Genomic DNA, 24211 nt, shown 5'->3' with positions numbered 1-24211 from the left:
GCATGGCATCAAATCCATCAAAGTTTAACTGATAATGATTCAATTTGTTGACTCTGCACTTATCACATTTGTTATCATCACCATGTGTACGCCATATTGTGTGTAAAAATCATAAAATAAAAAAATAACAAACCCGCAAGGATGCCAGGCTGTGCAAAGAATGATGTAGCACGATCCTCCGTTTTTGGGTTCATGATGAATACATCATTATTCAATTGATTTGAATCACCATCAACTGTTGATACTTTGGTATCTAAATGATCTAAGTCGTTATCAATTTTTACACCCTTATCGATGTTGTTTCGTTCATCTGGTAATCTGTCTATCTTCTTTGGAATGTCTAAAACAAATAAATTACGAATTTTAATCATCAATATTTTATTAGAAAGTAATTGTTACAAATTTAATCCAGCGAAATAAGACAAAAAAACCTCTGATCTACTTAAAAAATCCAAGTGAAGATTTTCCCCCGGTAGTATTTTTATTGGGATGCATGACCTACAAAAAATCAATTGCAAAATCGCAAAATCATGTGCGCAAAAAAAAATTATTCTAGGTCAAAGGCCGGGAAAATATGTTTTTCTGATAATGCTTTGGAAAATTATATCTCTTGGAATTGAATAACAGTCAAAATAATCTGAACGAAAAAGTAGTTTCCTGCTAACAGGAAACGGATCAAAATATGATGCTGAGCTTTCAAATTTGGAAAAAATTGTACATTTGAAAAACTTACTATATTTCTTTTCACCAGAACTATTTAGATCATGATTGATATCCGAACTTCCGGATACATCATCTTCATCATCCGGTCCAAAACCAGAACCACTTGATTCGAGATCTGTTTGTAATTCACTTCCCCCTCCACTACCTTCGATTGCTTCTTCGTCAATGTCAATGAGTGAATCGTCTTTTGGGGATGAATTATCGTATGTTGATCTTCTGTTTGGATTTGTAGAAGCTGATGCACCAGCTCCTATCCCACTATCTGATCCCTGAAAACAAAAAATCCAAAATAAATTTCTTCTAAATTCTAAAAAATATACAAATTCGAGTAAAAAATATTTCGAGTTTTAAAAAAAAGTTTAACATAACAGTAATTAATTCGACTTAACGAAGTAGTAGGTGCAGCAAAATCATTAAAAAACAGTAATTGCGGTTTCTGTAGCGATAAAGCTGCCATCTAGGCAGCCACAAAATGTTAAATGCGGCACTGATTACAATACTTCCTGTATTTCGAACAAGCAAGTAAAAATGTATATATTATTGAATGTTGCCAAGTTTTACGTTTTACAGGCAAAAACTGTGAAATAATAAATGTTGAAAAGTTTGATTTAATATTTATTTTCATCTTTTGTCTTTCTGATTTTATGGGTTTGTTAACGTTGTGTCATTATTCATTATCATATTTTAAACCATTTCTATAAAATTACAAAATTGTGCCAAAAAATGTCGATGCCAATAATACAACTAAAAATGTTAAAATATATCGAATTTTTTTAATGGTTTGTTATTAAAAAGCTAGTAAGTGAAAAGTGCAATAAACAAGAAAAGTAACAACAAGCAACCAATTAAATACACTGTGTATATCGAGTTTAGTATCAATGTTTCAAAACAAGGGAAAATGGAAAAAGTATTTTTATTTTAATCAAACCTATTTCCCATTAATTTACCTGAAAAGCGGCGTGAATTTAGAGTTAAATTTGGGGGGGGGAGGAGGAGTAGGATCACAGATACTAGAATCCGTATTAATAAGGGTGTGAACCGTGGACTCTTTTTTGTATTTTCGTGTAGAGGTCCTCTTTTTCTACTATTCCTTTTATCTCCTTTCATCGTATGGATGCCATTTGCCAAAAAAACTTGTTAAAAATGATTTTATTTAGTTTTTATACCCTATATATAAAATATATCAGAGAAGTTTAATCCTAAGTTTGTAACGCTTAGAAATATTGTTGCTATAGACAAATTTTTGATATAGGTATTCATAAAATGAACCTTATAAGTCCATTTCCGTATATCTTCCCGTTAAGACGGATACTCAAAGACGAAAAGAGACACCGAGCTGAAATTTTATATCGTACTCGGGACCCAAAAGAGTGAGTTTGAGTTCGAAAATGACCAACATGGGTCCATTTAGTCTTGCAAACCACAAGGGAAAGAACAAACATTAAATGTAAAAAGTGTTTCATATAAAGAGTAAACAACTTTTGTTTGCAACATTTTTCTTAAATAACCTTGTTTTCAGTTGCCCGTATCTGCCCCCCCCCCCTCCTTGGCGACGCCCATGCTTCAAAATATATTAATGCTTAAAATACTTGGATGAAAAGTATTATTTGTTTGAGCAAATTTTAATGGTTTATAAAATATAAACGAAAATATCCTAGATGATTCGGAGCGCCTCAAGCTTTTACAACAACCAAATTATTTTCTAATTTTTATTACAATAACAGCTTGTTCCTTAGAAAGTATTATTTTTTATAAAAATTATATTTAATTTAAACCGGAAATTTTACATAAACTTCAAAACGAATTTGATCGTTCTGTTATCATTTGAAGTGTTATTATTATCTATTCAAATATCGAAAATTTCCCCTTATACCTCGAAAAATAGGAATATCTCGCAGTACTCAGGATAAGCTTTTATTTGCCTAAGGAAGTTTTTTGTCGAAGGTCAAAATGGCCGTGAAAATGGAGCCTAAATCATTCATTGAGTATGGTTTATTTGTTTAAAAAAATATCCGTTTAAAATTTGAATATTTCCTTTAATATATAAATATTATGGAATATGCGCGCTGTAAAAGTATACGAGCTTGTAGCTAAGTGATCCATAATATTTAAGCAAGCATGTGATCCATAATATTTAAGCAAGCTGTGCTCGTGGAGACGTTACACATACAATATTCATGTGTACGTATACAACACCAATTCTAACACTCTTCTGCCTGATTCGCGACTACTTCTCTCTGTCTTACTCGCTACTATGTATACTTGCTTATAAATTGTTGAACTTTAAACCATTTTTTTAAAATAACTAGACGAGAAAATTATTATATATTTTTTTTTTAGAATCGAAACAAATCAATTAATAGACTGTTAGTTTTTGGAAAATATCTGACAGTTAGTTTGTTTTTTATAAATAAATAACTGATGCAAAAGTATAAAGAGTGTAGACCATACATGTTAAATATCGAACTTTAAATTAAATTTATCTCGGATTCTAGACGGTCAATCAGATTCAAATTTTAAGGGTGATTGTATAATCATGTCTTTAGTAAGTACAAAAAAATTTAGAATTTTCTGACGCTACTCAAATATGGCGACAACAACCTTAAGTTAAATTATTTACAACTAATAAATTCAACGTCTTATTAAAACATGACAATTTCAATTAATTTCAAGTTGATAAGATTATAAACTCAAGTGTCTTTCAATTGCATTAATCCCCTAAGAACCTTATTAAGATTACCCTATTTTATTTTGTATTCAGTTCAGTCGAACCAGGATAATCGAAAGTTCAACGCATAGGAAATTTTTTCTTACTTAAATGTTTATAACTTCTTTCCTCTAATTATCTTTTATTATTTTAACAAGTGAAAACAAACAATTGACTGAGTTAATTGTTGAAATACCATGTATAGACAGTATTGATTACACTGTAACATTACACATACATACATGTCACACATATATAACTGATATTCCCATATAATACGTACTATACAATTTGCGCTCTCACGGGTAAACAGTGATGTTTACAAAAAAAATGGTATACAAACTTTGACGTTTAAAATTGGTATACAAATTTAGTAAACAAACATGAATAATAAATAAAAGTGATTGGAAATAAAGGATACATATCGATAAATAGATCCATATCCTGTTTATGAAACACAAAAAATAATTTATGAAATTTGAAAAAAGTTAAAATTTATGTAAAAATATATCTACAATATTCTGATTTCGAGTCATAAAAGCACATTTTTCTTTTATAATATTAAAATTAAAAATCGTAATTTTCTAACTGTATATCACGTGACCTAACACGCGGGCAAGCCCTGATGTGATGCCATATCGGTATGAACCATAGACCAGCTAGTTCAATGTAGACAGTTGGGTATAATATATCCATAGATAATCAATATTTATATTTATTATAATTAGTTGTCAATGAATATATCTGTCAAACTTATCTCTGTTATTTCGTATAATGATACCAATATGATGTCACCAAATTGGAATCCCGCGTTTTTAACAGTTAAAAAAAGGTTTAAAATTTAATTTAAGTTTTTGGCAAGAAAGCGTGTGAATTTTTCCGAAATAAATTTTTGGTGGCTTTTTATTAGCAAAATCAACATTTTAAAGTACTTTTTCAAAAATAGTAGAATACCCTATTGTAAGTAAACATGACATAATTATTATTTATAGATTAAAATCTGTATTATTTTTTTGTCTACTGAGTAATTGAGAAATTTTTGTGTGTTTTATAAATGAATGTAATGAGAATTTGCGTATAAGTCAAATGAGTAAACATTATTAGATATATATATTTTTATTAGTAATTGCTTTTATATATATTTTTTTATTGGTAATTATGTTTAGGGTCAAAAGCTTAATTTTATACGTTTTAAATATTTGGTAGACATATTCTGAGAATGGGCCATGACCTTAGAAACGTATTTGGGTCTACGCACAATTTTCATAATTGTGTTATTTGATTCCTTCATCTGATTAATAGCTAATATATTATTTGTTGATGAGAGTACTGTTTAACATTAATTTTTTTAGGATTCCGTTGCTCAATGGCTTATAATTTTGTCATGTCCGCCTGTCTTACTTAAAAAAGCTCTTATAACTCTTAAGTCTGCCATCTATTGTTCGATTCTGATATTAATATTGTCGGACATTCATTCCTTGAATGTGTCCTTATGAAGTTTTAAAGCTGTAATTAAACAAGAGAAAACAAACAATTGACTGAGTTAATTATTGAAATACCATGTATAGTGTTGATTATGCTGATCATTTGTTTTTTTTTACGTCAGCTAAGTAAAGAAAGATAGCCACTCTTAGATAGCCATACATACATACATACGGTATGTATGTGTTACACACACATAACTACTATACAATTTATGCTTTCACGGAAAAATAGTGATGTTTACGGAAAAATGTTTCAAACAAAAAAAATTTCAGCTGTGTTCGTTTTTGATTTATCGTGTTTACGGACGGACAGACATTCAAACGGACAAACGGAAATGGATTTTATGAACCCCTATACCAAGCATCAATATTTTTAAGCGTAACAAACTTGGGACTAAACTTAGTATACCTTGATATAGTATTCATATATACATATTATCAAAATTCTCCACTTTCTATCAAAACAATTCAACAATTGATGAAATTTTTGTGTGTTAGTTCAAGTGGATTCGAGAATGGTTTAGATTCAATGGTTTAAAAAATTAGGATTCCGCACCAAAAAATTAAAACCTATGAAATTGTAAAAAAAATTTATTTGCCTCATCTAAATCTATTTTTAACGTTTGTAGTTTTACTTGTTAGTTATAATTCATGAATATTTTCCAAGTTTTATCAGATAAAATAAAATTCAAGGAAAAATTGTCACGATTTATAGAAAACTCGTGATACGACTGTCTCTTTTATCACTACATACATAATGAAGAAAAAATGTTAATATACTGTTAACATTTGGACTTCTATCTAAGTGTATTCATAATTGTATTAAATGCATTTTTACTTCCATAGACAGAATAATGTTGAGGTTTCAGGTAAATTTTATCAATCTTCTTATTTTTTAAGGTAGTATGGGTAAAATATAAAAATAAATTTAGAACAGTTAACCTTTTACTATATTAAAAATAAGCATCTAAATAATGTTTTATTCAAGTTTGAGGTGGCCTTAACGACTTTTTTAATGAAATATTGAAAATTAAAAATCGTAATTTTTACATTGGCTCAATAGAATCCCGTGCGTTATTCTTTATACAAGACCAAAATTTTCATCTTTCACAAAAAACTGTGTTCACATAATAATGCCACAAAAAAACTTAAAGTTTAAAGAATTTATATATATAAAAAAAAAAAACATGTTATCGATCATTATCAAAAAATATTAACGATTAATCATAATTCACATTTTAATTTCCGTATGTTTTATTATGAGTATGATAACTTTAAAAATAATTAACAGATGTCGTTGACATCGCTTGACAAGTTTAATAAATATGTCACAAAAAATTGTTTTTATAAAATAGACAATCGACTCCGAAAATTTTAAATAACCATAACTCGGCGCTTTAAACCGTTGTAACGTTGCCAAATCTATTATTTGCATTATGATAAGGAAGATTTCTAGAGTAAAATATGTCGATAATATAGGAATTATAACTACAATAACTAATCAAATGAATGATCAAAATACTATTTTACTTTTTTTGTAATAGAATTTTATGTATTATTAATTGTTATAAAATCAGTTTAATTATTATGATAAATTATGGTAATGTGTGTATTAAATTTTGTGCGATATTTAAAATTTTGAATAAATAGATGGGCTGTTGACGACCCATACAACCTTAACTGTGGATGGAAGTTGTATGAGTATTTGACATGACATATTTATTTAATTATTACTTTTATTTTTCTTTACAATGTCTCATCTTTTAATATTCAAGGATTTTCATATGAATTTTAATGAGGTTTTCAATAGCTGGCACATTCATCTTAAAGCACAAGTTTACAGAAATGTATTATGCAATAATGCATAAAAATATTTAATACTAGCAGTTAACCACCAACTTCGCTTTAAAGTAATTCTGAAAATTTTAAGTAGGGTTGCCCGATTATATAAATAAATAAATACTTCAAAAGTAGGCATATTAAACATTGATCTAATGAGAAAACAGTAGATAGATGATATGTTTTCATAGATTACTCCAAAACTAGTCTGTGGAAATTAAAAAATACTATTTAAATTAAAGTTAACACTTTAGTAAATTATTGGAAACAAAAAAAATCTGTTGTGTCCGATTAATAAAGAATGTATGAGCACGGTCGTGGGGACACAAATTTAAAAAAATATATATATTTTCAATTTTAATGGTGAATTAAAATTTTCAATTTTCGATAATATAACAAGAAAAGTAAGAATAAAATTTTTCGATATCTGGAATAATTTTCAAAATATCGACAATTTTGTTTATTTATTTAGCTTTCGATATTCCGAAAACCAAGGCAGATATGAAAAATTAAATTCTTATTTTTCGTCTACATTCATGAAGTTAACAAAATTCATTATCAAAGTTGAAAATAAAGTACAAATCATTTCAACCACAAGTTAAAGTTTGCCTTGGCGCTCGTACCACCTTAAAAAAACTTCTGAAGCAAATTAAGCACCTTCGTGATTTTGTGCCATACATGGAAGCCATTGTGTAGACAAAGGCCGATCCAGGGGGGGGGCGAGCCTACATATTTTAGAGAAAACTAGTGAAATACCATGTATAGACTGTGTTGATGACACTGCCACATTACAACACATACATACATGGCACACATTCATAACTGATATTCCCATAAAATACATACTATATAATTTACGCCCTCACGGGTGATGTTTACGGAAAAATGTTTGTTTCAAACAAAAGTTGTTTATTTTTTTATAAAGAACATTTTTTACATTTCAACTTTTGTTCTATCTCTAACGGTTTACAAGATGGGTCCTACGGACCCAAAACCCAGTTGACCTATGTTGCCCATTTACGAACGCCCTCACTTTTTATGTCCTGAGCACGCTGTAAAAATTTCAGCCTGATATCATATTTCGTTTTTGAATTGGACGAACAACCGGAAATGGATTAATTAGGCGATTTTTTGAACACCCTATACCAATATTTTTTTTATCATCAATATTTTTAAGCGTTAAAAACTTGGGACTAAACTTAGTATACCTTGACATATATTACATATATACATGGTATAAAAATAGGGCACCTTTTTTACATTTGCTCAGTGCAGATTTTGTGACACAGAGGAGTATACGTGTTTTTCAAATAATATTACGTTTTCAATATTTCAATTATTCTATACATATGTACATAAAACAACTTTGATTGATTGATACAACTACTAAGCTAACATTATACAATAATGATTAGATTACATCCAGAGATCATAGATAGAGATGACTAGATCTAGATGAGATGTGAACTTGAATTAACTTAAACAAATTGCATGCAATTACTTGAATGGACATAGGCAGCTTACTTTATTCAGTTAGTACACTGATATGATTGTATATACCTACCTATCGTACGTTTAGTAATACATTTAAATTGGATTCGAAGAAATTATTATAAATATTTATATAAATTGATGATATTAAACTGACTGACCATGCTTAGATGCTTAACTCAGCTTAGCTTATAATCAAAATAAATATTTAAAAAAAAATATTATACATATGGTATGTAGTCTAGGAGCTAAAGGTCAATTCTAAAATCATAAATTATAAATGATTATAACTTTTTAGATTCTTTTATTTGTAGGTACTGATACTAGCTGTTACTCGATAGCATCCCCACTTTCACTCTGTCCCACCCAAATCCCTTTGCGTAGGAGTTACATTTTTGTAATGTACACGTTATGCATTTTTATTTGATACCCCCGAAGGTTAAAAATAGATAAAAAAAAGTGAAAACAAACAATTGAATAATTGTTGAAATACCATGTATAGACAGTGTTGATTGAAATACGCATTTATTTGTTTTTTTACGTTATGTAAGTAAAGAAAGATGAACAAACAAACATATACATAATATACGTATAAATAGTATAAACAATAGTAATCTATTTATACATACTATATAATCTTTCTAAGCTAATTTGCGTTCTCACGGGTAAGTAATGTTTACGAAAAAATGTTTCAAACAAAAGTTGTTTACTTTTTTATATGGAACATTTTTCTATCTCTAACGGTTTACAAGATGGATCCTACGGACCCAAGACCTTAGCCTACGTTGCTCATTTACAAACTCGACTTCACATTTTACATCCTGAGCTCGCTATCAAAATTTCAGCTTGGTATCTCTCTTTACTAATATATACTGATTATCATTGGCTACTGGTTATCGAATGATAGTCAGTGAATGAACAAATGTATCAATTTTTGCTATACCCGTATCTCCCAAATTAGGCCTCAAATCCAAATTTGGAAAAGATTGTTTTTGTGGCTCTTGATGAGCTTATTTTCGGAAGCTAGGTGTCTGAAGTAAATAACAGAACACGTTGTATATCGAAAACGGTGAGGTTTGGTGAAAAAAATTAGAAATCAAAAAATGCTTAGAATCATCAAGTGAAAAAGAATAAAAAGTTTTATCTTTAAAATCATATCTAATACTATCCATTCACCAGCCAGTGCACGGTTATGGTATCATAAAATAAATGTCACTTAGCGCCTAGACTAATATATGTGCGGTGGTGTGTACTTTAATTCGCTTTGAAAACTTATGTAGGTCACAAAGACGACACACACTAAATTGTTATTCAAATTGACTTCTCTTATTTATCTCAAATGGAATTGCTTTATTTTTGACATGTCCTTTTAATAATGTCATTCCAGAAAGATTAAGATCGCATTTTTTATAGCATGCTTCTCCTTTATACCAGGATTTTCTTATGTAGGTTTGAAAATTTTGAGGACCAATATTGAGAGAAGGGAGTCAGAATTACTGGTCACAATAAATAGGAAACATTTATTCTAGAATGACTTCCATCAACGAAGGCGGATTTAGGTATAGGTTGAGTAGCCTAGAAGCTCATGTGTACATTTTTAAAAAAAATTAAAACCCTTCCTTCGATTTGTGAGACTAAAAACTAGACAATAAACCTTTCAAAGGTTAAATTTCATTATTTTTATAAACGTTTTTCTTAAAATTTAAAATTACACTATTTTTTAGGGTGAAGGTACCTTTGTTTTCTAGCTTTCTAGAGGTTTATTGTCTAGTTTTTATAGTAACTACTCAAAAACTGTTTGGTTTGTTAAAAATAGGTCGCGTATAAGTACTATCAGAAAAACATTATACCAGTTTAAAACATTTTGTTTCGAGAAAAACACATATATAGTTTTTTAGAGCGCGCAGTTTTGTATAGAAACCAATTTGAATTATACGCAGATACCGTTACACGGCTATAAATTTTTTTTACTTCGTATTTCTTAATAAAATATTAGGAAAGCATTTCTATGATACTAAAGTACATTTTTATATACAAATTTTAAATGCGAAAATCACCTTAAAATGTCTTTGCACCGCTAGGGTCGGATTAACCATGTCGCGACTCTCCTAGGCAATGCAATTCTCGGAACCGCTTTTTATTTTTTTTAAATCATCGTAAATCAATTTGGAGCCCTTCTTGTAAATTTGTCTTATTTCTTTTGCCTACTCTGCCTAATGGTTAATCTAAGGGCCATGCCCGTCGTTCTAATTTGTTGGAAGCGTTCACTGATTATTTAACCGTTTTAAATTTCCACGAACTTTTGGACCATCTATATAGAATTTAAAACTGTTCAAAGTTTTGTAAACGCAGCTATAATATACAAGTATTGTGATTTCTTTCAGTTTTTATTTTATATGGGATGTTCTATAAAATTTGGAAGAAAATGAACGATTTCGGTATCACATTTTTTCTTAACATTCAGTCTATTACCAAGAATATAACGTCTTTTAGTCTTCTTAATTGGGACATTTAAAAAAATTTTCACGTTTTAAATTTATGGCCATTTAAAGGTTAGGTTAGGTTATATTGGCTGTCCAGGAAGGACACACTTAGGCTATATAGAGCCATTATGATACCCTATATGTATTTTACCACCTATCCGGTGATAATTTCATTTATCAGCTCCTCAATTTTAAAGGCTGAGTGCACCTCCTTCATGCATATACCATCCACTACACCAGCCCATCACAACTATTAATTAAATTGATTTTGTTACGCCTTAACCAACTGAGCTAATAGAGCGGCATGGCCATTTAAAAGAAATACTGAAATACGCACGAATATCGGCGGTGTCGCGATATTCGTGCACAGCGACTCCCGAGTAACGAGTTTGGACCGCTTATATAACAAATTTCCCGAAAACTCCAGGTACCTCGGAGATCATTTCTGGCGCGATATTCATGTCCAGCAACATCCAAAACCCCTGGGTAAAAAATTTGCAATGATTTTCATCACTATTAACCGATTTGCGAATTTAGTATATTTACGGTTAATTTAAAATGCAATTATAAGATGCATATTTTTTAAGAAAATTACAAATTATTAATTTCTTACAAATCAATTTAGGTCACAAAGTTTTCTGACGCTCTAACGAATTGAATGCCGAAACCGCATTGAAATCCGACTTAATGTTCAAATTTTTCGAACTTCATTGCATCGTTTCTGCGACTATACGTAAAATTGACCCAGCTGAATTACAACGCTCCGCGTTAATGATTTTGAATATTCGCTTATTTTACATTGAACAGGATCCTGATATAAAACTCAAGGGACAAATTCTAAGAAGGGCTTTTTGTGGGAAAATAAGATAATATGTCTCCTAAGCAAGAAAATTATTTTTGTTTAATTTATGGCCTTAATCTTGTAGTAAATAAATCACGTTTAACTTTTGACTAGATTTTTTTCGAGGGATACTGCAGGTTCCTGAAAATTTGGCACTTAATAAATGGTAATTATGTCAAGAAATTAATTTTAATTGTAAATTAGTTTTAGGAGCTAACGAAACCATGGTGAAAATAGCAGAATCTTATACAAAAAAATTCAGTTTTTTTCATCATTCGTTAATATTACGAGTATGACAGAATACATGCGTTAAGCAATGCATTTAAGTGAGAGGAATTTATATACATGTGTTGAAGCTTCGATATGCGTTGAGATAGTTGCAATAGTTGAATAGATGAACTACGACAGAAAAGCCACGATACAAGTCACTTTTGCAATTTCATATAACACCTATCATACCTCTTACTTAGATGGATTGCTTAACGCATGTACTCTGTCATACTCGTGATATTTATAAGCCTAGATGTAAATCGAACATTCTGTTACGATGAAATTGTGATTGTTAAAAATATTTCACCTATTACAAAATAAGTATACATTCTTTTCAAAGCATGTTGAGGTCGTACATGCAAAAAAATTCAACAAAATGACAAAAATAAAATTGTTCCATTTGATTAATAAAAGAATGTGTCATTTTGTCATCTTCATGACCTACAAAACTAGTTTTAAAAGATGAATTAAGGTAGTGCATTCGCAAACCTTTTTTTATGTAGAACTTAATAACATTTTGGATAGTTGTTAAGAATACCCACCCAGCTTGAAAATTATAAGATTCAAAATTTTTTGCCCATCAATTTAAAAAAATATCTGTTATCAAAGTTGTAGCTTTTTGCACGGGCTAAATGCAAAAGAAAAATAAAAAATTCGTGGCGCAAGAGCTGGTTTAGCTTAGCGAATTCCCTTAGAGATTGAAAAAATAACACATTTTTCCAAGAATTTTTATTTCGAAAACTAAGCGTCTAGGGAAAAAAATATAAAAAAAAAAAATACAAAAATATTTTTTATTTAGAAAAAATTAAAAATTTTGTAATTTGAACTTGACCTTTCAAATACCAAAACCCATCTTGATACAAAATTTTATTCAAATCGGGCTTAAATTGCGACCGCTAGAGAGTTTACAGACACATTAACATACACCTATATATGTATTATAAATGTGAAAGAAAGAATGTTTGTTTTTTTGTTTGTTACGCTTTCACGCAAAAACTAATGAATGGATTTGAATGAAACTTAACAATAATGTAGCTCATACATGAGAATAACACATGAGCTCAATTTATAGAGATATATTAAACAAAAAATTAAATTTAATCTGACATTTTACTGCTCCATAATTTTGAACCATAAATTAAAGATTACTGTAAAAAAAATTAAAATAGTAAAAGTAAAACAATTCATGTGATATTTTACACTTAAAAAAATTGAAAACTGTGCATATATTTTAGCTGTGTTAATCAATCCCTTCGAGTGTTATGAAAGGGGTATAAGTGAGATCTGGAGACGCAGAGCCCAGTGGAACCGGCGGGTCTCAAGCTAGTATGTATATACACCCATAAATTTTAAATCTATTTTAGGATCGATGACCATTTTCAGAAATTTTTTTAAAACTCCAGTACAAAAGCAAGAACTCCATTTCCTTAAGCAATTCGCTAATAAATTATAGCTTAAAAAATTTTCTACACAATTTTTTCAAAAATGATTAACTTAAAATTATTAAAACAATAAATCGAACACTTAAATTTTTCTGAGAAAATTTCAATCGTGAAATGTATAAATAAATCGTGCAAAGTGAAAACGATTTTATTGTTTATACATTTTGCATGATAAAATGAAAATAAACAATTTGACATGAATAATATTTTTTAAACATGAACCACTTTCCTAATTAGAGAACAGATGTTGCGACCTTAAACTTGATTTAAATGACACACTACAGTCAACAGTATACAGTGTACACCCACCCACGATCAATTCAATACTTAAGTAGGTTGGATTGTTTATATATCATTTATCATTTATATTGTACTGCCACGTTTAAATAATTATTGAACGAACTTTTCAATCAGTACATTTGAACTAAACACACTGATTAAAATTCTTAATACCAACCGATATGAAGTTGTATCAACCTCATCGCGAGATCAAACATGGCGAATGGGGTGACAAATGTGATACAACTACCATACGGGGTTGAGTGGTGAAGTTGACACAAACGCATGAGTTGTTTGTATGAAAGTAATATACTGTCTAACAAATTTCAAATATTGTTGTTTTGAAATGCAATATAGTTCAAACAATCTTTACACCATGTATATGAAATATATACAAGGTATACTAAGTTAAGTCCCAAGTTTGTAACGCTTAAAAATATTGATGCTATGAACAAAATTTAAATGATGGTATAGCTGGTCATAAAATTATCTAATTAGTCCATTCCCAGTTGTCTGTCGTCTGTACGTCTGGCATCACGATAATTCAAAAACGAAAAGAGATATCAAGCTGAAATTTTTATAGCGTGCTGAGGACGTAAAAAGTGAGGCGAGTTCGTAAATGAGCAACATTGGTCAATTGGGTCTTGAGTCCGTTGGATCCATCATGTAAACCGTTAGAGATAGAACAGAAGTTTAAATATAAAAAACAACTTTTTTCGTAAACATCACTGTTTACCCGTGAGAGCGCAAATCATATAGTATGTATTATATGGGAATATAAGTTATATATGTGTGACGTATGTATGTGTAATGTGACAGAGTAATCTACACTTTCTATACATGGCATTTCAACAATTAACTCAGTCAATTGTTTGTTTTCACTTGTTTTGATTGTTTCTTCTAATTATAAATATTATAACAAAATACTGATGTGATTGACACGACCACATGGGCAGGTTTATAAGGTTTATTTAAAAAAAAATTACATTCCTTCGATTTGGACTTGAACCAGCGACCTATGGATTGCTATTGATTTTAGTATCTTAAGTCAATCGCTGTACCAATTGCTTTACCGATGTTTGTTATATATATACCAAAAAATATGTTATATATTATAAAAATGATCAATAAGTTTATTTCAAACTCTCTGTCAATTAGTAACAACAATCTTCATGTAGTTGACACAACCGCATATTGGCTAGGCATGACAGGTAAGTGTCCGTAGTTATCATATAGTATATTTAAAGTAAACGAATGCATGACTTTAAGCTAAAAATAATCTCTTTCATAGAAGTAATGATTTTGTTTATTTAACTTCAGTGATTTTGTATTAATGAATTCATATTTTAAATGCAATCCCATTCTATTGTAAATAAAAATATTTACCTGTACTTGTTCCAATCGTTAGGCAATTGTTTGGCCAACTTCGGAATGAGATCATTCATTTTAAATTTTTTTAGTGCACCTCGCATTATTCGAGCAAATTTGGATAAACCAACCCTACCCCATAAGTTGTCTATGAAAGCATCTACATTCAAAAACTGGACAATGAAGCAATGGAGTTTGATAAGGACACTAATCCAAATTCGGATTTGGTAAAAATTTCAAAGTTTAAGTTGAATTTTTAGAAATAATAATAAATTTTGAAAGTGAAAAATTATTAAGATTCATAATTTATTTTTAGTTTTATAATCAGACGATAAAATACTCGAACATTTCATTGGCCAGACACTAAAAAGTATAAATTAGCGCCACCCAAAAATCCAAACCATTTCGAAATACTTTTGAAATCATCCCACAAAAATCCTTTACCGGTAATCAAGGAACTGAGCCAATTGGACCTGCGTACGTTGTTTATCAGGAAACGATACCGCATGCTACATGATGTCGATTACAACTAAGTCGGTGTAATCTTAATTCGAAAAATTTTTCTTTTAGGTCTAGTTTTAGGGACAGCTTATCCGTCCAACTTAGGTTAAGTTTTTGATATCAATGGTTTTTTGTATAAGATTTTTCCATCGATGCATTTATTTACTAAGATAATGTATTATAGGTAAAGCTTAGGCTAGGAACTATAGATTCTAAAAAGTATAGATTCTAAGACGTATTTGACCTGAAACATCAATGTGCAGACTGTCACCAAATAAGTAACGAGTAACATACACTCTTTATAAGAGCACATACTGATGATGAGTACATGGTAGTCGAAATAAGTATTTCTATATTACAAAATTGATCTAGGAAATTGGGGAAAAAATCGAAATTTAATTCGATATATCTTAAGAGTTTGCATTTATTATCTTTGATAATACTTATAACTTGCTACGGGACCCTAAGGATTGAAGCGTACAACACACACTTGACCATTTGTTTACATACTTGTTTGACCTATTGCATGCTAATTGCATGATTAATTAAGCGCATTTTAATTACGATATTATCTAATAAACGCACCAAAACAATTTGATATTTTGAAATTAAATTATGAACATCGATTCAGATAATTTCATATACATATTTTTATTTCTTTAAAATTTTAAGAAAAATGAGTTTATTCTTAAAAATTTCTCTATCATTCGATTTTTTGGATTTATAAACAAAAAGTGCAAAAAATTTCCAAGTCATTTGAAAGCGAAAAATAATAATTTTTGAAAAACAAGAACATTTCTTCAAAAGAATTACATGCATATCTAAAAAGCTCCTAATTGGGAAGCTGTGAAGTAGATTCAAAATAAAAGTATTCTTAATGGAACCCCCAAAAATATAAAAGCATTAAAAAAAAAACCAATTGTTATATGTAAGTGTTATGTAAGGAAGCTCACCTTGTCGAGCTTTAAAAAAACATATTGGTCAATAGGTCAAATCTTTTGAGGCTACATTAACACACCTGTCAACTTTGAACCCATTTCACTAGACAATGCTCTCTGCATCCATATTTTCAAAGAAATTGGACTCCAATCCGAATAATATTTTATGGCTTCCAATTTTACAAAAAACAAAGTTAACCAAAAATTTCATTCAAAAACAATAAGAAATTTCAAAAGCACAAAAAAAATTTGTTTAATCATGCAAATATTTCAACATTTTCACAGTAAAATTAAAAAATTTACAAACCCTGTAAGTTTTTTTGCACTATCGAAATTCGTTTCACAAGATAAAATTCGAGGATTAAAATTTTCAGTTGTTTTTATGAATTTGAAAGCGCACACAATATTCACACAATTAAAATCAATATAACAAAGTAAGCAGTTTTACGGGTAAAATGGGTAGCAATGTATCTCGAAACACATTGTGACTACGAGCTCAATCTGTTAGTAAATTCTAGATGTTCCAGTTTTAATATACGCATGTCTAAAGGTATAACATAATACTGTGTATCAGGGAGGTTGCAAAAAAAACAAAAACAAAAAACGAAATATTAATTTTTAAAAGAAAAATATATTTTCTTGAAATATCAAATCTGAGATGATATTTTGAGCTAAAAAATTACATGAAAAAGATAAAAATTTGTTAATTAGTCTGTCCCATGTTATCAAAAAATGTACTCAAGTAATTTTCTTATGCCACCATGTCAAAACGATGCAGGAGAAGGAGACGAACAACTCTTCCTCGGCGTTTTTCCGTGAATCAATTTGAATTTTTGCTTGTACCTAGGTATTTTTTCTAGTCCCGGCAAAATCCGTCATGTTTATCTTTTGCATGGTTAATTTTTGCAGTTTAAAACATGCTCCTGAACGTAAACGTAAAAAAACGGTGGGTAATTCGGTAGGATTTTGGTTAAAATAATTTTTTTTAACAAATAAGTAATATTCCAAAAGGTTCAGGACTTATTAGGAATTTTATTATATAATTGGTTCCATATTAACAAAAAAAATATTCATTTTTTTCTTAACACTCCGGTTTTCGAGTAAAAATTTGTTATATTTTTACTATTACAGGATTTTTTTCGCAAAAACCGTTTTTCCAATTTTATTTCCGAGTAGTTACGTTGTGGAAAAAGAAATTTTTCGAACTGCTCTGTTAATTTTATTTTACTTCGAATTGATCGGTGAAAATTCCATCTTTCTAGTATGTATAGAACAGAAAATCGTCATTTTTGGGTGCTTTTCGCGTTTTCTCTTAACAGTTTACAATCAAACTTTACAATGCAGTAAGGCGGTTTGTTGTTGAGTGAGCTTTATACTTCAAATAAAAATTTTTTACATATTAAAAATCTGATTTTTTCAAGAGAGTTGTTGAGGGATAAATATCTTAAAAATCAAGTTTTTCAAATTTTACTAATCTTTTACTCGAAAACTAAAGCGTTTAGAGAAAAATATTTGAGACCATTTTTGTTAATTTGGACCCAATTATATGATAAAATGTTTTCCGAAGCGGTTCGGTCAATATTACTTTACTCGTTTAAAGAAAATTTAGTTTAAACAATATCCTACCGGGTTACCCACCGATAACCTGCACCTTTACGTTCAGGAGCATACTTCAAACGGGATCCTGCAAAACTTTTCCATGCGAAAATTAAGCATGCTCAATGAGAATGATGGATTTTGTCGTGACTATTCTGCCAGTGTGAAAATATAGTTTTCCAAGACTCAAATATTATACACCAGTAGGTACAGTATTATTATACAAGGAGAAAAAACGTCGAAATCTCTAAATGTTGACCTATAGCACTGATTTCAATGAAAAGTTATATGGTAATATGGTGCCGATTGGTGTGTTTGTCCAGAGGGGATGGATGGATATATATGTTGAAAATGACTTTTATTATTTTTTGAGTTGTTTAACGATAAAGCCATTTTTTTTCCGAAAAGTTTTTTTGCATTTAAATTGTAATATTTCAAAAAATATATATCCGAAATTGGTTTAACTTTTTGACCATGTTGTTAGTACCAAAGAGGATAGGATAGAGGAGAAGCAGCCCATCAGAGCTAATGTGAAATCGTAGTATACAAGTTTCAGCATCTCTACCGAGTAAGTCTTTCAAACTTAAAAGTTAGAGTAGTCAAACTTAAAAGTTGATCGCCACGGACTCCAGATGTCACTTTATTTTGCGATTCACTTTCGGGCTATTATGGATGTACATGATTTATCCTTTCAAACTACTTTCAAGCCATTATGAAAATTAAACAGAGCAGATTGGCGAAAAATGCAGTTTTTTCTTTTTTTGTTTTTAGGATTTGTGAGTGAATGATATGACCTAAAGACATCGTTCTTTGCTTATATTTTTTCCCATGATTTCACCCATAAAATGAGTATTTTTCTCGATATCTGAGTCGAAAATAGACCAAGTATGAAAATTTCACTTTTTTAAGAAAAAATTACCAATTTTACGAGAGCTGTATCTAAACTATAGTAAGTATTAAACCTACAGAGCTGGTTTTGATCTCAAATTGTAGCAATTTTCTTCTATTTTAAAAATTTGTATAAAATATTTTCTAAAAAAAAGCATAGTTTTGGACTTATATTGAGAAACTAAAAAAAGGGGCAAAAATCTGACCGCCATCTTGAATATCTCACTTCCTGTCGAGATTTCGGTTGGGCAACCGGCATATTCGGATTCAGAAAGGTCGAAATAGGGGGAAGAGACCTTTTGCCCAAGAATAATATGATTTGCTTCTAAAAGTTTTTATTTTCTTACAGAAAGCTTAAAATAACTCCAATTGTACTAAATGCACTCGAGTAGAATTATCGTAATAAGAGCATAATGCAGTAAAAACCATTCTCCTAAAATAATAATAGCTCCGTCACTTCCCATTCAAATAAATAATACTCGGGTGTCGGGTGGAAGAATAAATCGTCAGGTACATAGTTTAGTGAGTCACTACGCATTCCGTTTTAATAAAGTACCACTCATACTCGATTAATATACCTTTTGTCGCATCAAAATAGGAATGTGTATATTTATGATAACAAACAGATTAGAGGAGCACATAAGCTCAAAGTCGTCGGGAAAAAATCTCGGATAAAATTTTTTTGCATTTTCACATGTGAGTTTTTCACGCCTAAAATTTGAAGATATACTGTAATTAAGGTAAAAAAAAAGCTAAAAATTTAGCTCGATTGATGATTAAAGACGTAATTTTCGAGATATGTCCCGAATCGCTCGGAAATAAAAGCTTTTCGTACATCTCACCCAATCGGGTACTTTCGGTAGTGAAAAATAAATAATTAAATTTGAAAAAAGTTAAAATTTATGTACAAATATACTTAAATATTCTGATTTCGAGTCATAAAAGCACATTTTTATTTTATAAAATTAAAATTAAAAATCGTAATTTTTAAACTATATCACGTGACCTAAAACGCGGTCAAGCCCTGATGTGATGTCATATCGGTATGGACCACAGACCTTCAGTTAGTTCAGTGTAGACAGCTGGGTATAATATATCCATAGATCCACTTAGACTTAGGTTGCGGGTTCGAATCCAGGCAGCGGCAGTGTGAACAATATATAATTAATGGGGACGGTAGAATTGATCACATTGTCGTCGCTTGGATAAGAACGTAGTGACCGACTCCACCCACATCAAAATGTAATTGTAAAAATATGTTTGTAAATGAATAAATAAATATTAATAAATAATGATGTTTGTGGCCTCTGTTATAGGCGTATATGTCAGAGAAACGGAGGTTAAACCCCATTATTATTATTATTATTATATTACGTCACCAAATTGGATGCCCGCGTTTTTGACATTTTAAAAAAGGTTTAAAATTTAATTTAAGTTTTTGGCAAGAAAGCGTGTGTATTTTTCCGAAATAAATTTTTGGTGGCTTTTTATTAGCAAATTCAACATTTTGAAGTACTTTTTCAAATATAGTAAAATACCCTATGGTTAAATTTTTATACCCTGTATATATGTAATATATATCAAAGATACTAAGTTTAGTCCCAAGTTTGTAACGCCTAAAAATATTGATGCAACGAATAAATTTTTTAGCATAGGTGTTGTTCATCAAATCACCTAATTGGTCCATTTCCGGTTATCCGTCCGTCTGTCTGTCTCTCTATAGACATGATAACTCAAAAACGAAATGAGATATCAAGCTGAAATTTTTATAGCATGCTCAGGACGTAAAAACTGAGGCTAAGTTTGTAAATGACCAACATAGGGTAATTGGGTCTTGGATCCGTAGGACCAATCTTGTAATCCGTTAGAGATAAAACAAAAGTTTAAATATGAAAAATGTTTCTTATAAAAAAATAAACATCTTTTGTTTGAAACTTTTTTCGTAAACGTCACTGTTTAATCGTGAGGGCGTAAATTAGGACTTTTAGTGTCCATTTTCTCCAAAACTATAAAAGATAAAAATTTGAAAATTTGCAGGTAACTTCAACTAGTGACCTTGTGTGAAACATTTTCCAAAAACGAAAAAAAATTTTAGAAAATACTGTCGAAAACCAAATAAATGGCTGCTGAAAGGCCGGCATAATTGTATTGGTTTTTTACTCTTCTCATTTATAAAAAAAAAAAATAATGCAACCACTGATATTCAACACTTGCTATACAAGGGTATTTCAACAATTAACTCAGTCAATTGTTTATTTTAACTTGTTTCATAAAAATTCGAAACTAAATTTTTTTTCGTTTTTTTAATTCGGTAATAATTTTCCTAAAGGTGTAAAAGAAAAAATTAATTAAAATAAGAAACAATAGTAACAATATGAGCTGCTAATGATCTCAGTTATCGGTGCGGCCCAAGAACCTATGAAAAAAAATATTACAATTAAACTCAATATCGAAAAGGGAAAAGTATTGCATGTTTGAAATTTTCCACAGTTCAGTCCACACTTTCAGTTTCCTGACGCTTGATTTATTTTAAGTCCATAAATCTAAAACTTTAAAAGAATTTGAGTGCTCCACTTAATATAGGTTAAACGATGTAGTATTCTTGAGTATTGACTCAATTTCGGAAATAGAATGTAAAAAAAGTGTCGAACCAAAATCAGTTTCAATTTCTCCTTTAGTTTGTAAAATAATTTCTGAATTCATGCTACGAATCCGAAATTTTTTGGCGACGAATGGGTACTTATGCAGCTCCCTAAAATATTATTAGCTATTCAAAAAATGCTCATATAAGTTCGTATTACCCCATCCAAGAAATTTTCTAATTTCATGCTTCGAATCCGAAAAATTTTTCCAACCAATGTGATTTTACGTGCTTCCCTACAATAGAGAATGACATTGAAAATAATAAATAAATACATTCGCCATTTTTAATACATAAACAACTGTTCGGGGAAATACTTTATTGAGAAAAATATGCCAAAAAAGAAATATATATGTATTCAGATAAATACTAAATATATACGATTTTATTAAATGATAAAAAAAAACTATTGAATGTGTTTACTTTGAAGAATATATCAAAAATAAAATAAAATAAATAATATTTTTATTTGTTTGTCTCTGTCTTTTATACAGGGGTGTCTAATATTGTATTTAATTCATCATAGTGTGAACCAGCCATAAAATATTTAACCGTTTGTTTCTTTGTATGTATTAAACAAACAATTGACTGAATTAATTGTTGAAATACCATGTATAGACAGTTGATTACTCTGTCACATTACAGCATACATACATGTGACACATACCATATCAGATATTCTTATATAAAACATACTACACAATTTTCGCATAATTTGCTCTCTCACGGGTAAACAGTGATGTTTACGAAAAAATGTTTCAAACAAAAGTTGATTACTTTTTTATAAGGAACATTTTTAACATTTACATTTTTACATTTAAACTTTTGTTCTATCTCTAACGGTTTACAAAATGGGTCCTACGGGCCCAAGACCCAATTGACCTATGTTGCTCATCTCTTTTCGTTTTTGAGTAATCGTGATGACAGATGGACAGACAGACGACAGACAACCGGAAATGGACTAATTAGGTGATTTTATGAACACCTTTACCAAAATTTTGTTCATAGTATCAATATTTTTAAGCGTTACAAACTTGGGAATAAACTTAGTATACCTTGGTATATTTCATATACATGGTATAAAAATAGCGACGGAAAAAATAGATCCGGAAATATAAATCCCAAACACATCCGATATTGATTTTTTATATCTCTTTTTTTTTTAATTACGAGTTGGTTGGGTTGAGTTTGTCGACTATAGAGGAGTTATTAAGCTTTTGAAGTTTTTAGTCGTTGCCTTCAAAAATGGGACACTGTTACAGAAAACGGAGATTATATCGGAAAAGATATTCACCAATATCTGTAGAAAATAATTAGATCGTGTATGTAGAAGACTACGGGCTCTTGAGTTAAATTGTATCTTTTAAAGATCGCTATAACAAAGAAATTCAATATCGTTGCGCCAAAGCCTGGCAGAAATTCTGGTATCTAAAAGAAGTCCTGAGCAGAGATTATTCTTTAAGTGTGAAAGCTCAGGTCATTGGTACATGCATAACATCAGGTTTAATGTATGGATGTCAATCTTGGGCTCTAACAGACATGATTAGTAATAAATTGGATATCTGTCAGAGAAGAATGGTTAGCTGTATTCTCAATATTACCCCGAGAGATAAAATTAGAAATAAGGTGATACATTCAAAAACACAAATACGTCCAGGACACAAAATTGAATTGAAAAAAAACACAGATTCCAGGAACTGAACCCTTGTCTCTTGGATTCGTGCCAAGCGTCTTATCAGTTCGACCATATATGCTGTAAGTAATAAAAAGTGCAATTTCTTCAACCCAATGACGATTTAATTTTATTGTCATCATTAACCAATTTTTACATATCTAATAAATTTTGAATATAAGAAAAAATTATTTTTTCATTTCTTTTTAATTAAAGGACACTTACGATCAGATAAAAATTAGAAAATAAGTAAACAATTGTCTCCCAAAACTTAAAGACCGAAAATCTTGAAACATAGAAGTTTCAGATCATATGTTTATATAGAATTTATTTTCTTATTTTTGTACAAGAAATTTTCAATTTTTTGCAAGATTAAGATACATATTTCTAATGAGAGTACGAAATATATTAGAAAGAGAAAACAAATATAGATTTCTAAATGGTAAATGTATTAGCGCAGTAAATCTGACAACGTATCAACTTATCCGTGTACATAGTATAGCAAGAAGCACAATGGTCACAACACGTAAATAAATTGAACAACGTTGCTGCTTGTACAATTTACTTGTGGATTAGACTAAATATTCGCGGAAAGTTTTATTTATTTAATGATTTTCCGTAAACTCAACAGTCAAATGCATTCTTTTTATTTTTCATACTGAAAAAAAAATTTCACCTAGGAGGGGGGGGAGTGTTTCCAACAAATCTCATCTAAGGAGGAAGAGAGAGGGATCTACATTGAATAAAAAAATTTTCACGCAATTTATGGATGAAGGGGAAGGGAGTCCCAACAAATCTCACTAAATCTCATCTAAGAGGAAGGGAGGCGTCTACTTTGAACAAAAAAATGTTCACGCAACTTATGGATGTCCCTTTTCCAGATATAGTGTTGACACAGATATTCTCACCATACATTTTTGTACAACTTTAAATTTTCATTGTTTTCAAAAAAACTAAAGAAATATTGAGTAGGGAACAATGAAACGGTATTTTTAGAATCCGAGGTGTGTTAAAACTTATGAAATTAATAAATAAATTATGAAATTTA

General features: G+C 29.9%; 1 protein-coding gene across 1 annotated transcript in view; it reads right to left on the bottom strand.

Moving 5' to 3' along the window:
* The window catches only part of LOC123302706 (syndecan), an 83514-nt gene that overhangs the window by 7710 nt on the left and 51593 nt on the right, over positions 1 to 24211 (bottom strand). Inside the window, exons 2-3 of the mRNA XM_044885752.1 lie at positions 734 to 992; positions 134 to 340 (exon numbers count right to left, since the gene is read on the bottom strand). Coding sequence (XP_044741687.1) covers positions 134 to 340; positions 734 to 992 — 466 coding nt within the window. The remainder of the gene's footprint in view (positions 1 to 133; positions 341 to 733; positions 993 to 24211) is intronic.

This window comes from Chrysoperla carnea, chromosome X (genome assembly GCF_905475395.1).
Source record: "Chrysoperla carnea chromosome X, inChrCarn1.1, whole genome shotgun sequence".
In the NCBI taxonomy this organism is placed as follows: domain Eukaryota; kingdom Metazoa; phylum Arthropoda; class Insecta; order Neuroptera; family Chrysopidae; genus Chrysoperla; species Chrysoperla carnea.
The sequence above is the reverse complement of the archived record's forward strand: the minus strand, read 5'-3'. Positions and strand labels throughout refer to the sequence as shown.